The sequence below is a fragment of the Gossypium arboreum genome, chromosome 8, assembly GCF_025698485.1.
Source record: "Gossypium arboreum isolate Shixiya-1 chromosome 8, ASM2569848v2, whole genome shotgun sequence".
NCBI classification, from domain to species: Eukaryota; Viridiplantae; Streptophyta; class Magnoliopsida; order Malvales; family Malvaceae; genus Gossypium; species Gossypium arboreum.
In genome coordinates, this window is record NC_069077.1 from 117823468 (window position 1) to 117838116 (window position 14649).

At 29.1% G+C, this 14649-nt stretch overlaps 1 protein-coding gene and 1 long non-coding RNA gene across 2 annotated transcripts; both read left to right on the forward strand.

Annotated features, from left to right (window-relative positions):
* The first annotated feature begins 2059 nt into the window (after positions 1–2059).
* LOC108461669 (uncharacterized) lies at positions 2060–4811 on the forward strand. Its single transcript, XM_017761573.2, has 3 exons — positions 2060–2412; positions 2513–2713; positions 4295–4811. Exons 1-3 carry the CDS (start codon positions 2302–2304, stop codon positions 4328–4330), a joined length of 348 nt encoding a protein of 115 aa, XP_017617062.1. The 5' UTR covers positions 2060–2301; the 3' UTR covers positions 4331–4811.
* A 4716-nt stretch (positions 4812–9527) lies between these two features.
* On the forward strand, positions 9528–10295 carry LOC128296538 (uncharacterized). The gene is made up of 2 exons (XR_008287161.1): positions 9528–9666; positions 9973–10295. It is a non-coding gene; the product is annotated as an uncharacterized LOC128296538 (long non-coding RNA).
* Positions 10296–14649: the final 4354 nt, after the last annotated feature.

Consider the following 14649-nt stretch of genomic DNA (forward strand, 5'->3'; position numbering starts at 1 on the left):
TATTATATATGTACATATCTTTAATATATATATGTATATGTTTATGCAGTGTTATTAATAATTGTTTTGTAACATTATTATTATTTATAATATATATATTAATAACTATATTATGTATTTATTTTAATATATATATACACATTTATGTAGTATTATTAATATATGTATTTTTTGTTATTAGTATTTCCCATATATGTTGTATATGTTCATTTTATATATATTATGTATATATATATTTAGCATTATTATGTATACACTTTTCATTCCTATTATTACGTATATATTTTAATATATATATATATATATATATATATATAGCACTATTAGTATTTTTAATATTGTGTTTACGTCACTTCACTTATTATTATATGTTTATATATATGCTCATCTCTATTTCGTGTTTAATATTATTGTTATCATGTTTAATATCGCATACATTGTTATTATTTTTAATATTATTGTCATATTTATTATTTGTTTCGATGTATTTCTAACTCTTTTATTTTTTTGTTTCCCGCCCATTTTATATCATTTTGTTGTTCACTACTTTGAAGATTTTTATTCATGTTTTTTTATTAATTTCAATAAATAAGGCAATTAACCGATTTAACATTAAGTCATCGGTTTGATCGCTATGTTGGGTGAAATTCGTCGGCTCGTGTTAAAAACGGGTCACCCTTCTAAAAAGCCAAAAATTAAAAATTCTCATTTTTCAATCGGATCATGATTAAATGTCAAATTGAACTCGTATTTTTAAAAATTAAGACAACACATGTTTAATAAGATACTAATTTTGAGCGTTGCGAGGGTGCTAATACCTTCCTCGCGCGTAACCGACTCCCGAACCTTATTCTTTCTCTGGCTTTTAACGTAGACCTAAACTCGGCCTTCTTTTTTTTTTAAAAAAAAATTCTTTTAAAAAAAAGATGATTTATTAGGTGTCCGATCAAACCTAGGAAAAAGGATTAGTGGCGACTCCCCTTTTTAATAAAATCGCAAGTCGATTTTCAAATTTTCAAATAATCACCTCAACTAGCGACCAAAGCAAAATTTTTACATTGCTACAACAACCATCAAAATTGATGGTTTGACGGAGTTGTCCTACAAAAAAAAATTAACATACCTTAAGTCGGCTATGGGTGGGACCTTTCATTTTTTTTTAACCAATTGTGTGGGGGTTGGGGACCAAACCCACCCCTTTTATACTAAAATTAATATATATATATATATATATATATTTAATATAGCAACAATTAAAGAAAAACATGAAAAGTAAAAAATCAATATAACTGTGACTGATTGGTCACATCGGTGGCAGGTCGTTAGGTTGGTGCCGCCAAGCTGTCAGGCGATAATGACCTGACGACCTGCTACCGACGTAACCAGTCAATCACGGGTTCTGCTAATTTTTGACTTTTCAGTCTTTTTTTTTAATTTTTAAAAAATAAAAAAAGAAATTGTATATTAATTTATTCTGGTGCCGCCTGACATGTCAACGACACCATTAAAAAATAATTTTTTCGATATGTATTTGTACTTTTCAAGGGCATATTTTTACATGATACATACTAATGTCACTGTTAGTTCAGGTGGCACAAAAAATTATTATCTTTTAAAAATTTAATCAATTACGCAATGATTGTTGTCAGGTGAGTGTGGTGCCACTAGTTGCTCATGTGGCACCGTGGGATCACTATTGCTTTGTCTATTCTTATAAATAATGGCCATGCAATCTCATTTCGATAATTAATTTTATCATATTTTATAAGTAAAAAAATTGAAAAGTAATTCTTTTATAAAAAAGAAAATAATAAACAAATAATTCTTGATGAATAAATATAATTATCATGTTTCTCTAAAATTTATATTTATACACATAAAAAAATATAGGTAATATAAAACTTCACTTTTAATTAGTTACATTAAAATTCCAAAATAAATCAAACTTATTATTGTAATAAGCATCCACTGATATAATAATATAAAATATTTATATAATTTTTTAATAATTAAATGTGTTGTCTTGGAAAAAACAATCATTTTGAGAAGGATTGACAGACATGTAACAATTATTTGAAAAACATATAATTCTCGGAATAAAAAAACGTTCAATAAAATGACATCACTTTTGTTTTGTTTTGTTTTGTTTTGTTTTAAAGGGAAAGGGGCGGTGCCGCAATGTGTATTGGTGGAGAGCGGCATATTGTAGGCAAAGAAGATAATTTCTATTTCAAGCCACTCATTCATTTCAACTGCTAACACTCCAAAACCCAGGGGAAGAAGAAGCAGAAGAAGTAGGAAATGCCCACCTTGAATTTATACACCAACGTACCTGTGGACGCCGTCACCACCTCTGACATCCTTAAGGACGCCACCAAAGCTGTTGCCAAAATCATTGGCAAACCTGAATCTGTTTGTTCTTATTTACTTCTTTTTTTCCTTGTCTATTTTAATTTTAATGGCTTTATTTTGGTTAATTTTTTTTTTGGGGGGGGTAAAAATGGGTTAACAGTACGTGATGATTTTGGTTAATGGCGGAGTTCCCATGGCATTTGCTGGGACGGAAGCCCCTGCTGCTTATGGAGAATTGATTTCTATTGGGGGCCTTGGACCTTCTGTTAATGCCAAATTGAGTTCAACTGTAGCTGATATTCTTCAAACCAAGCTCTCAATTGATAGCTCCCGCTTCTACATCAAATTCTATGATGTTCAGGTCTTTTTTTTTCACTCTACTTTTACTCTTTTCATTCCATGGTATTCATGGATTATTTTCTTCTTTTCACAGATAATAATCTTTAACGCATATATGCTTTGTCTGATGTAAATTATTTAGTTGTAATCATAATCTTTATCATTCATACCCAATTTTTATATTCTTTGAGCTCAACTTTAGCCAAAATATTGTAGGAGGCAAACAGAAATAAATTGTTTGTATATCTCACATTTTAGATATTCTATGGAACCAAACAATGCTTTTTGGCTTTTGATGATTCTTCAACTATGCTTTGGTTTGATTCTACTCTCTGCCATGCAATAAAATTGCATCATACTCATCAGAATGAGGCCAACAGATGATATTATCACTTGCAAGAAGACCTTTCTAGCCTCAGTTTTACTCATTTCAAGTGACTTTTAGAAATTTATTGTCTTTCCTTCTAAAGTGGTTGTGATTTTGATCTCTTATGCATAAGCAAAATTCAAAATAGAGTAACAATTCTTGGTTTTGGGTTCAATGAGATGAAGCAATTTCATCTTACTTTGGATCTATTTTCCTGTTAAAACTAAGAGTAATCATTTTAGCACTCCATAATATTGAGTAAAGTATCTATCTTGCTTTTTAAGCACTTATTTGTGTGGATTTTTTACTGGGATATTCTTTCATTGCCACTTGAAATCTCTGTTATAAAACTTGGACTGGCCTGGCAGTCAAACCATCCTACCCAGCTCCTATTTTGTACTCTACCTTCCCCGAGGTCATTCGGGAACATGACATTTCATTCAAAGCATTGACTTGAATGATCCAACGGTTGGACTAATGGACTTGAAACTCAAAACCCTGAACAAATAACTGTCCTGTCTGATTCTGATAATGATGCTTGGAGTTAAGCATCCTAATTCACTTTTGGCTGTTAACAGTTGGATAGGTTTTTAAAGATTAGTATGTGATTACCCTGTTTGATTATGTAACATGATGTCGTCTCCTTACTGAAGGAACACCTAGAAATAAGAAATGTTTTTTCAAAAATATAAATGATCTTACTGTGCACAAGTTTATCTGAGAGGACTGGATTGTAGCATATATACAAGATTGACAAGCTATAGGAGTCATAATTCTTACACTTCTCTTGAGTGGATACATGACAAGGTTCCCTGGATAAACAATTCGGGCAACTCAAGACTGTATCTTGAACAATCGAAGTTGATTCCATAGCGTATCTATCTATCTATCTATCTATCTATCTTAAATACATTATCCTATTACTATATATGCCAAAAGGAAGACATGCGATCTGTCCACTTGCATGCCTTTTCGTATGTGCAAATGTGTATCCATATTCGAACTTCTGATTTTATGAATATGCTAAGATCTAAAGAAACATGTTATGTCATCAGGTTACTGAAACACAGCAATGCCATTGGACTTGCGTTTAAATAACTTGCATGAAACGAGATTAATTTCTGTTGGATGGAGTTATTGGTACTTTAATTGGTGCTCTGAAGTTCAATTGCCATTCAATTCCTCCATCACTTCTAGTAATTCATCTTATGTCTATTCTTGTTTTTATTGGTGCAGCGGTCATTCTTTGGATTCAATGGTTCGACTTTTTGATGAATGGCTGAAAAAGCATCCGGGGTCCAAGTCAGAATCATATATGTGCTGGAATGATTTGTTTTTATCAGTTGAAGACTTCTCTCTCTCTCTCTCCATCTCTCTCTCTCTCAAGACTTTCCTCCCTTAAGAAATTGTTCAACTTTCTGAGTAACTCATCAAATGTAGAATTGCCACTATGGAAAGCGTTGCAAGTTGAATCAGGTGCGTTCTAGATAGTAATATTTCTTTTATCTGTAATGTTGCCTGATTGACATTTCCATGTTCATGTTATGATGATTAGTTAAAAATCATGGAAGTGAACCTCAAGTATAAGTAATTCTTATGATTATAACACCAAATTCCAAACACATTTCATCATATTTTTTATTGTAATAGAAATATATGTGTAGGTGTGATTGTTGGATACAAGTATGTATCTGACATGGGTATGGTAAGTTTTTTATTGAATATATTTAACAAAATAGATCTGTTGTACAAATTTTGTTGTTTCAATTTTAATTACAATATGCATAATGATGCCATAAAATTATTCATTTATTTTGTAAGTGATAATGGTCTTGGGCATATATTATATGTTATTAAATAGTGTATGTGATTTTCTATATTATACATATACTACGTCATTTTAAAAATTTAAATCAATAATAGCTACACCATCTTAAGTTGATTTATTTAAATAAAATTAATTGTTATTTAAGATAAAGTTTTATTTAAATAACTACAAATTGAAATAACATTAGTATATGTGTGAAAAATCTAGTAATATGCTAACATGATTTAATATTACTTCAGTTACTTTATGATAAATTTTGTGCCTGCATGATTAGAAGTCTACCAAGTTTCTAAATCATCAGTTAGAGTAGCCATAGCATGGAAATTATTCCATATGCCTTTCTCACCACTTAAACTATAGATTCCAAGCAATTATTAATATATAATTTTTATACATCCTTGCTTCATTGTTTATAAGTATTGATACTCAAAAGGTAAAGTATCGATACTATAGTGCTCTCAAAAGTTCGTTTCGACGTTGCAAGTATTGATACCCTGACTTAAGATATCAATGCCTAGGTGCAGTGAAGCCTCAGTAAGGCATCTTAAGGTTCCCTTGCTAGAAATTCCTACCATAGCTTTGGTGTCACTCTAGAGTTTTTAGGCTAGGTTTTAACGTCTAAACAACTATCTCAAAGTTCACTATGCTCATATAAATTGCAATCTATCTAGTGACCTATCAAAGGTCTTAATTTCAATCCATCGTCCATCACAATTAAAGGCCAGCCAACTATAGCATTCATATCATAAACATACTAACCATAGCCTGGTATTTTTAATTACATGCCAAGCTATCATCAAAACAAAGGCTTGAATTCTCACATTAACATCCTTATTATGTACATGCTGTTTCTACAAATTTTAACCAAAACATAAGAACAAAAGGAGTATGTCAAGATACGGTTGTGACTTGACAATGGCCATGCAACTCTTCTCAACCTGAAACTCAAATTTCAGCTTCGACATATGCGCGATAATAAGAACTATGCACTGAGTTACAAGAGCTCAGTAGTGCTCGATTATATTCTAATAGTGCCATATATAGTAAATATCAGTCTTAACATTGAATGGTTCTCAAAATTTTAATTGAAGTCTATGACACAACTCTTCTTTTAATGCTTAGACCTTTTATATGTAACCTTCGTTTAATTAGACTTTAGCCTTATGTCTTCGTACCTTTACCATGTTAGTCTTTATTCTTTTAATCATTCCTTTAAAAATAAGTTTGGGGTCTTTACCTCACTTCCATTCTTTCAATACCAATGTCTTTGAAATCTATTCTATTTCCTAAATCATTAGGTTAATTATTAAACACTTATAATTTTTTATGACTTTCTCAATGATAACATGTGACACCCCTAAAATCACCCCTAAAATCTATATATTATAAAAGTAGTATTAAATTAAAATAGTGTATAATTGATTTACACGTAAAATGTGGAGAAGATATAAAGATGATAAAAGAAAAGGGGTAAGAGATGCCAAAAAAAAAAATTAAGTTAAGAAGAATGTTGATTTAAGGAAGGGACTAGATTGTAATAATGTCAAAAGTTTTGAGGTACGAGTACAGTTATTCAAAATTCAAGGGGTTAAAGTGTAAATATGAGAAAATTTAAAGGATCAAAAGTAAATAACCCAATTTCTTAAGATATGTAATTGGGATAGAGGAACCAAATTGGATAACTGAAAGAAATATGAGGGACTAAATCATAATTTTATCAAAGTGAGTAATGACTTAAGGATTTTGAAGAAATGTGAAAGGTAAAATGACCATTTCTCAAATTAGATAATTATATGGTATAATAATTAAGGATGAAAGGTGTTTAATTGTGATTTGTTGATTGTTTTATTAATTTATAGGATATTTTAATATTTTAATTAAATAATTAAATGAGGTGTTTTTGGAGAAAAGTGTAGAAAATTCTCTCATCTTCCATACATGTCACGTTGGTTATAAATAGATGTAGAGGGGTTTTCATTTCTTTACAATTTGGTCTTTTATTTTGAAATCCCACTTTTTCTTTCAAATTTCTTGATAATTTTCATAGCCTCCCAAAATGAGAAGTGAAGTAGAGATATTAAAGAGTTAGAATATCATCTTGGAAGAAAGAAATTGCAAGTGGAAGTGGAGAAAGTAGTGAAAAAAGTGAGGAAATTAAAGAGACAAAGTAAGCACTTTAAGAATTTTACTTTATTAAATTTTAATCAAGTATAGAGTATGCTAAATTAGTTGAATTAATTGTGAATGTGCAAATATTATGCATGAAAATTAAATTGGTAGATTGAAGTAGTAGAAAAATGGACTAAATTGTAAAATAAAAAAATAGGTTATGTGAAATTGAATATTGAAAAGAGAATACAAATGAAGTGTGATGAAATTGTGATGATATAAAAAGTGAATGTGTGGGAAAATTTCAAGTTACATTAAATTTGTTATAATAAGGACTAAATTGTAAAGTGTACAAAAGTTTATGTGTGAAATAAAGTATTGTGTTAGGAAGTTTAAATGGAATTTTGAGTGTTATTGAATGAATTACAAAGTGATGTTAAGGTGAAATTATAGTAAATAATGAATTTACATGATGATTGTCGAAATCATTTTTTTTTAAAAGGGGAATCGACTTTGTTTGAAAATTAAAACAGGAGTCGCCACTAATCCTTTTTATTTAGGTGCGATCGGATCACCTAGAAATTTGGTCATTTTAATAAAATATTTCGATTTATTAAAACAAATGATTTTGGTCTATGAAAATTGAGAAAACGAGTTCGGGAGTCGGTTACGTGCGAGGAAGGATTAGCACACTCGTCACGCCCAAAATTGGTACCTAATTGATTAATTAATGTCTTAACGTCGAAAGTTGAAAATCCGTAAAGAATTTAAAAATACGATCCTCTTTTTTTTTTATTAATGTCGATTTTAAAAGAGCTTGAATTAGATCAAAACGATTGCTAAAGATTTCCTCGTCTCGAGATATCGGAGTATTACATCCCGTAAGTTAGGACGTGATACCTTGAACTCCCGAGCACAAGTTTTTCTTTAATTTTGATTGAAATTTCATGTGTTTTGAAATTTAAAAGGATATTTGGCCATTTAGGTTTAACGAGAAAATCGAAACCCCGTAAGTTAGGGCACAATTCCTCGAATTTTCTAAAACGCGAAATATTACCTTATTTAGAAAATTTTCATTTTGAAATATAGCGAGTATGATATTTAAAGATGTGCATTATTTTGTTTGAAGTAAAATAAAACGATCTATATTGGATAAATAAGTTGGAGCTAAATTCACGATGCGATGACATGAGATAAAAATATAGTAATGAGCATGGAACAATAGTATATGAATATAACATTATACAAGTGAATGACAATGATGTGAAAATACGAATAACCGAAATATGATACACAATGACAATAATCACACCACATACATTATTTAAGTATTAACATTAACAATAAAGAAATGAAATAAATAATATAAAATAATTTAAAATAAATAATAAGACAATTCTAAACAAATAATACATAAAAAAACAAGTTTAAAATAGATATTACAAAAACAATTTTAAGTAAATAATAATTAAAAATTAATATACAAAACAATTTAAAATAAAATAATATATAAAACGATCTAAAATAACTAATTTATAAAACAATTTAAAATTACATATAAAAGTTTAAACTAAATAATATGTCAAAAAAATTTAAAATACGTAATATATAAAAATAAAAACAATTTTAAAAATAATAATGTAAAAGAAATTTAAAGTAAATAACATATAAAATAATTTAAACCAAGTAATATATATAAAACTTTAAAATAGATAATATACACAAAGATTTAAAATAAATAATATATGGGAAAAATTAAAATAAATAATACATAAAATTTTAAAGTAAATGATGTATAAAAAATTTAAAATGAACATTATATAAAAAAATTAAAATAGATAATAAATAAAAATTTAAAATAAACAGTATATATAAAAATTTAATATAGACTATATGTAAAAGAGTTTAAAACCAACAAAAAATTAAAAACAGAATATATATATATATATATATGTATGTATAATAAAATAGTTTAATATGAATAATATCTAAAAATTTAAAATGAGTAAAATAATTTGAAAGAAATAATATATAAAATATTAAATAAATAACAAATTAAAGGTTAAAATCCAACATATTAGGACTAAATCGAACATAAATGAAATTAAAAGTAAAAAAAATAAAACAAACAATTTAAATAATATAATAAAAAAGGATGAAAATCAAATGCGCGAAAACATACGAGGACTAAAAAAGCAATTAACCCTATCTCTGGGACACGTGTCCTTTTTCAAAGCATCAGTGGGTCGGGGACTCGATTAAAAACTAAACAAAATTAAAGGGTAAAATCTGTAAAAATGAAAATAACGAAAAATAGGCCTGATTGAATGGCGCCACAAAAGCGGGGGGACCATTTGTGCAAATAACCCATAAAATAAAAAGGCGAGGATCGCCCTTTTTGGACCGGGTCGGGTTGCGCGAGTTAGAGGCCTTATATGGTGCCGTTTTGGGGCCACTGAAACATGCCCTAAACAACACCGTTTCAGCCATTCTATAAAAGCAATTTTTTTTAAAAAAATTTATTCTGTCCCATTTTTTTAAAAAAAAAATCTGCACCCCTCTTTTTTCTTTTTTCCTCTGCTAGGGTTTTGAGACCCATCATTGCACCATCGTCGAACAGCCTTGGCTCCACCGTGGACGGTGGTTGGAGCCACGCCAAAATTAGATTCGGGTAAGCTTCTACTCCCCTTTTCCTTTTTTATTTTTTCACTTTTTATACTCAAAATAAATTTGTAAAAAAGTAAAAAAAAAAACAAAGAAAACAAGAAAATAAAAGAAACAAAAGGATCAAAACAACAACCTTTTTAAATTTCTCTTCTATGTTTTGATTTACTGATGTGCGTAAAAAACTTACAAGGAAAATATTTCGACTTTAATAGGCAAGTTACAAACTTTTTGCCTCTATTTTTTTGTCTTTTTTATTTGTTTCTACTGACTGTCCTCTTTTGCTTTCGTGTTGGCTTTGATTTGCAAATAGCGGCGTCAAACGCGCGTGGAGGACACATGCGTGGAGGAGCGGCATGCGAAGTGGCCTGCTGATGTGCGACGGCTGAAGTTTAGGGGGCTAGGGTTTCTGAAAGTTGTATTTCTTTTGGGCTAGGGTTTGTTTTTTTGTTTTGGGCTTGTTGGGTTTTAATTTGGGTTATGGACTATTAACAAAATCTTTGGACTTGTTTATGTTTGGGGTTTATTTTTGATTTATTAATTTGGGTTTTAGACCCAAATTGGCTATTACAATGATAGGAATTAAATTGTAAACTTATGAAATTTTTAATTGAAATAAGAGAAGTTATGATAAAATTATATGTTGATGATGAGTGAGTTTTAAGGATTAAATTAAAATAATTAAAAGTATAATGATTATGTATGTTTAAATGACAATTAATACAAAGAATCTTGAAAGAGTAAAAATTAGCATTAAAATAGCTTTTGGATAGTAGTAGTTAGGGGTGAGCGTTCAATCGAATAGAATCTATTCGAACGAAAAAATTTCGAGTTAATCGAGTTGACGAATCATATTTTATCATCCTGATTTGATTTGAAATTTTCTCGAATTGAGTCGAGTGAGATGGAATTCGAATCGAATCAAATTTAATATATTTGTTTAAATTAAGTTTTAAAAAATAATTTTGGGTTCTTATAACCACTGTCACCTATCATAATAAAATTTGTCCACCTTAATCAATTTTTTTTATTAACTTCACCTCATAATTTATTTATTAATCTTTTATATACGGGTTAGCTTCTTTGCTTGCTTAGTTGTTTCAATTATTTTGATTCTTGTCACTATGTATTTTAGAATTAAAAATATTTTAAATGTAAAATGTGATTTTTAATAAAAGTTATTTTAAAGATAAAATGTGAAATTGATACCAATATAAAATTTTAACACGAATATTTTATGGCATAATTAATAATTCAATTTTAATATGACTAAATAATTCAATAATATAAATAATATAAAATATGAAATTTAATTTAATAATATAAATAGTATGTATAAATAAAATTATTACTATTTATTGATTTTTTTGGATAATTTTGATTTTTATTTGAGAGTAAAGGGTGAGAAGTAAAAGTTTAGGAGGAAAAAAAAGGTTGGGGAATAAAAGTTTGAGGAAAGTAAATGGGAGGAGTAAAATTTTGGAGGAAAATATTAAAAAAATTTTTGGGGGGGGGGATAGGTTTGGAGTAGATGGGAGGTAGGATGGGAAGGGAGTAAAAGTTTTAGGGGGAAAGCGGGAAGGAGTAAAAATTTTGGGGAAAAATAAAAAGTTTTGAGGGTTTTTGTGAGTAAAATTTTGAGAAAAAGTAAATAGAAAAGTAAAATTTTGGTGGGAAATGGATTTTGGATAGATCAGAGGTTGAGATGGGAGGGGAGTAAAAGTTTTGGGGGGAAAATGGGAAGGAATAAAAGTTTTAAGGGAACAGTAAAAATGTTTGGGAGTTTAGGGTAAAAATGTAAAATATTATAGTTTGATATTTGAATTATTCGAATTATTTGAGTTATTCAAATTCAAAAACTCAACTCGATTCGAACTCGAAATTCAAAAAAAATTTGAGTTGACTCAAATAACTCGAATAACTCGATTCGTTTAATTCGAAATTCAAATTTTTTCGATTTTTTCAGTCGAATCGAATTTTGCTCACTCCTAGTAGTAGTAATTCAATTTGAAAATTCACCAAAAAAATTTTAAATCGAGTTAGAGGTTGAATAAAATATGAAATTAAATCTTACCGAGTCTAGTTTTTTATAGAAGAAACATTGTAAGTAATGAAATTGTAGATTATAAGATATAATAAATTTTGTAAGACAATGTCAGAATTATTTCAGGTTCTTTTGTTCTAACTTTGAAAATTCATTAGAAATTGTAAAAAATGTTTACGAGATGAAATTCATATGCCTAAAATATTAATGAATCTATTTTCAATTGAAACAAATGGAAACATAATAAAAGACTTGCACTAAAAGATATTTAGTCTTTAGTAAAGAAGATTTAGAGTTGACTAGCAATAGAACATAGGAAAATTTGAAGAAAAAATGTATTGATTGATTTAATTCTGAAACTTTTATGGTATAAAACTCATTGAATCTAGTTTCAAAAAACAATAAGCAGATATTAATTTTGAATTATATAGACTGAGATATAAATAAATTAGTGACTGTCACTCAAATGGACAACCTTGATAAGAGTATGTATGTAACTAGAGAAACCTTAATTAATGTTAGATATAAGCATCATATGTTAAGAGCAAAAGATTTATATATATATATATATATATATATATATAAATTAAAGAAGTGAAATGGAGAGGAGGAGGAGGGAACAATGATAGAAGAGTGATATTGCTAAGTTGTTGCAAATAATGGATTCACTAATACATAAAAGAAGTTCAAATATATTGTTAAGGTACTAAGTGAGTGATGATTATAAAATGAATTAAGGTAGTCCTAATTGATAAATTGATTGTTATATGTTGACAATAGTTATGGTATGTAAAAAAAGTGAACTGTATTTGTATGTGTAAGTCCTCTAATGGACTTATTTGTAAAACTTTGATAATTGTGTTAATTTTAATAGCTTTGCTATCTTTGATTGAATATAATGTTTTATTATGTGGACTTGTAACAGTCCGGTTTTGACCCTAGTCGGAATAGTAGTTTTGGGACGGCAAATCCAAGTATAAAAATATTTTAATATTATTTTCTGTGTCTGTGATATGTGAATTTACATCTGTAAAAATTTCTGTGATTTAATTTGTCTGTTTCTGTGCTTAATTATAAAAAAGGATTAAATCGCGTAAAGTGTAAAAGTTGAGTGCTAGATGCTAAAGCACCTATTTGGCTTGGCTTTTAAAATAAAGGTCCTTGCATGTCAATTGGACCATTCTACTAATGCATGGACAAGTATGGACACTAGTGGATGGAGTTTTTAATTGTTAATTAAAGGGCAAAATTGGAAAATGCATATTAATGTATATTATAATAAAATAAACATGAAATGTCCATGTATATTAGTTCGTCTTTGGCCGAAAATTCAAAGGAAAAAGAAAGAAAAAGAACAAGCTAAGTTCGGCCTTGTCCAAGCTTGATTAAGGTTAGAATTTTTGTTCCGTTTTTGATAATTTCTACGTTTCTGTGATCATTGCTTTGTGTTCTTCAAAACCCATGTCTGAATTTTTGTTTCTGTTAAAGATTTCATGAAATGCCATTTTTGATATCATGAGTTTTGTGATGTTTTTGAATGAATTATGAAGGCTTGGTAGATGGTTCATAAGTTTTGTCTTTGAGTTTTTGATGAAATTGAGCTATTTGGGTTAAATTGTGAAAATGAGGTTTTGAAGGACTAAATTGTGAAATAAACATGTTGTATGGGCTTATATAGAAGCCATAAAAATTCGGCTAGCCCTTGTTGCAAAGAAATTTTGCATATTGGTGATTTTGTGAAAAATGGACTAAATTGTCAAAGTGTGAAAATGTAAGGGCTAAAATGTAAAGTGCCCTAAATATGTGTATATGGATTAAATTGAATGAAATGAATGATTGAATTGTTGAATTTGTATTGTATTAGATCAAGAACAAAGAAAATCGGACTTAGATCGGGGGAAGTCCAAAATAGTTGAATAGACGACTCGTTTTATCTGAAATCTGTCCGAGGTAAGTCAAATTACAATTACGTGATAATTGAAATAAATTCTGCACGTATAAACTGTAATCTGTATTGGATGGCCTTGAGTGCTTGATGAATATCTTTGGAGTAAAGTATGATAATATGATAATATTTGAAAAGCTGTGTATGTTCCTAAGCAAAGTTGACATCTGTCTGAGACATCGTGTAAGAAGTGTCTGGGACACAGGCCTCGATTGAGATTTACGTATAAAACCATGTCTGGGACATCGGCATCGTATCTGATTTCGTGTAAGACCCTGTCTGGGACAGAGGCATCGATATTGAGTTACATGTAAGACCACGTCTGGGACGTCGGCATTGTACTTGTTTATGAGCATCTATATCATTTCTGACCCGTCTGATGATAGCGTATGAAATCTGAGATTAAGTATATGAAATGTATAACCTATGCAGGTACGTTTGTATCGTACTAAATTTATGAATATGAAAAACTCTGTCTCTATGAAATATGTATGGAAATGAAGCATGACATATATGCAAACAAAGGAGCATGGTTAAGTTTATGAATTATTTTATGAAATGGTTATGGATCTATATGGTTGAATTGTATTTATATGCTTTTGTAGTTAGACCAATTATATTTGGCTTACTAAGCTCTTTGTAGCTTACTCTGTGTGTTTACTGTCTGTTTTACAGTTATCGTAGCCACTGAAGACTCGGGGATAGTCGAGGATTGTCACCACACTATCGATCTCATTTTGGTACTTTTGAAAGTGTAAGTATTTTAAAGTATGGCATGTATAGGCTAGAAGGTCTATGTTTATAAGTTTTGATGTGTATATATTATGCCATGAGAGTTGGCTAGCAAATGAAATGTTGTATATGGTTTTGGTATTTGGTTGATGGTGCCAAATGGTGTATGTTTGTAGTGTTTTATGAGCTAATATGTTTTTTTTATAATGAAGCATGTTTTGAGCATGAAATTGGTTGTTAATGGTCACATGAATGTTGTAAGTATTGAT

Excerpts from the sequence above, each read along its gene's own strand:
- LOC108461669 (XM_017761573.2), top strand. The coding sequence starts at position 2,302 with ATGCCCACCTTGAATTTATACACCAACGTACCTGTGGACGCCGTCACC. Across the intron at positions 2,413-2,512 it reads TCATTGGCAAACCTGAATCT|TACGTGATGATTTTGGTTAA; the intron begins GTTTGTTCTTAT and ends ATGGGTTAACAG. Across the intron at positions 2,714-4,294 it reads TCAAATTCTATGATGTTCAG|CGGTCATTCTTTGGATTCAA; the intron begins GTCTTTTTTTTT and ends TTATTGGTGCAG.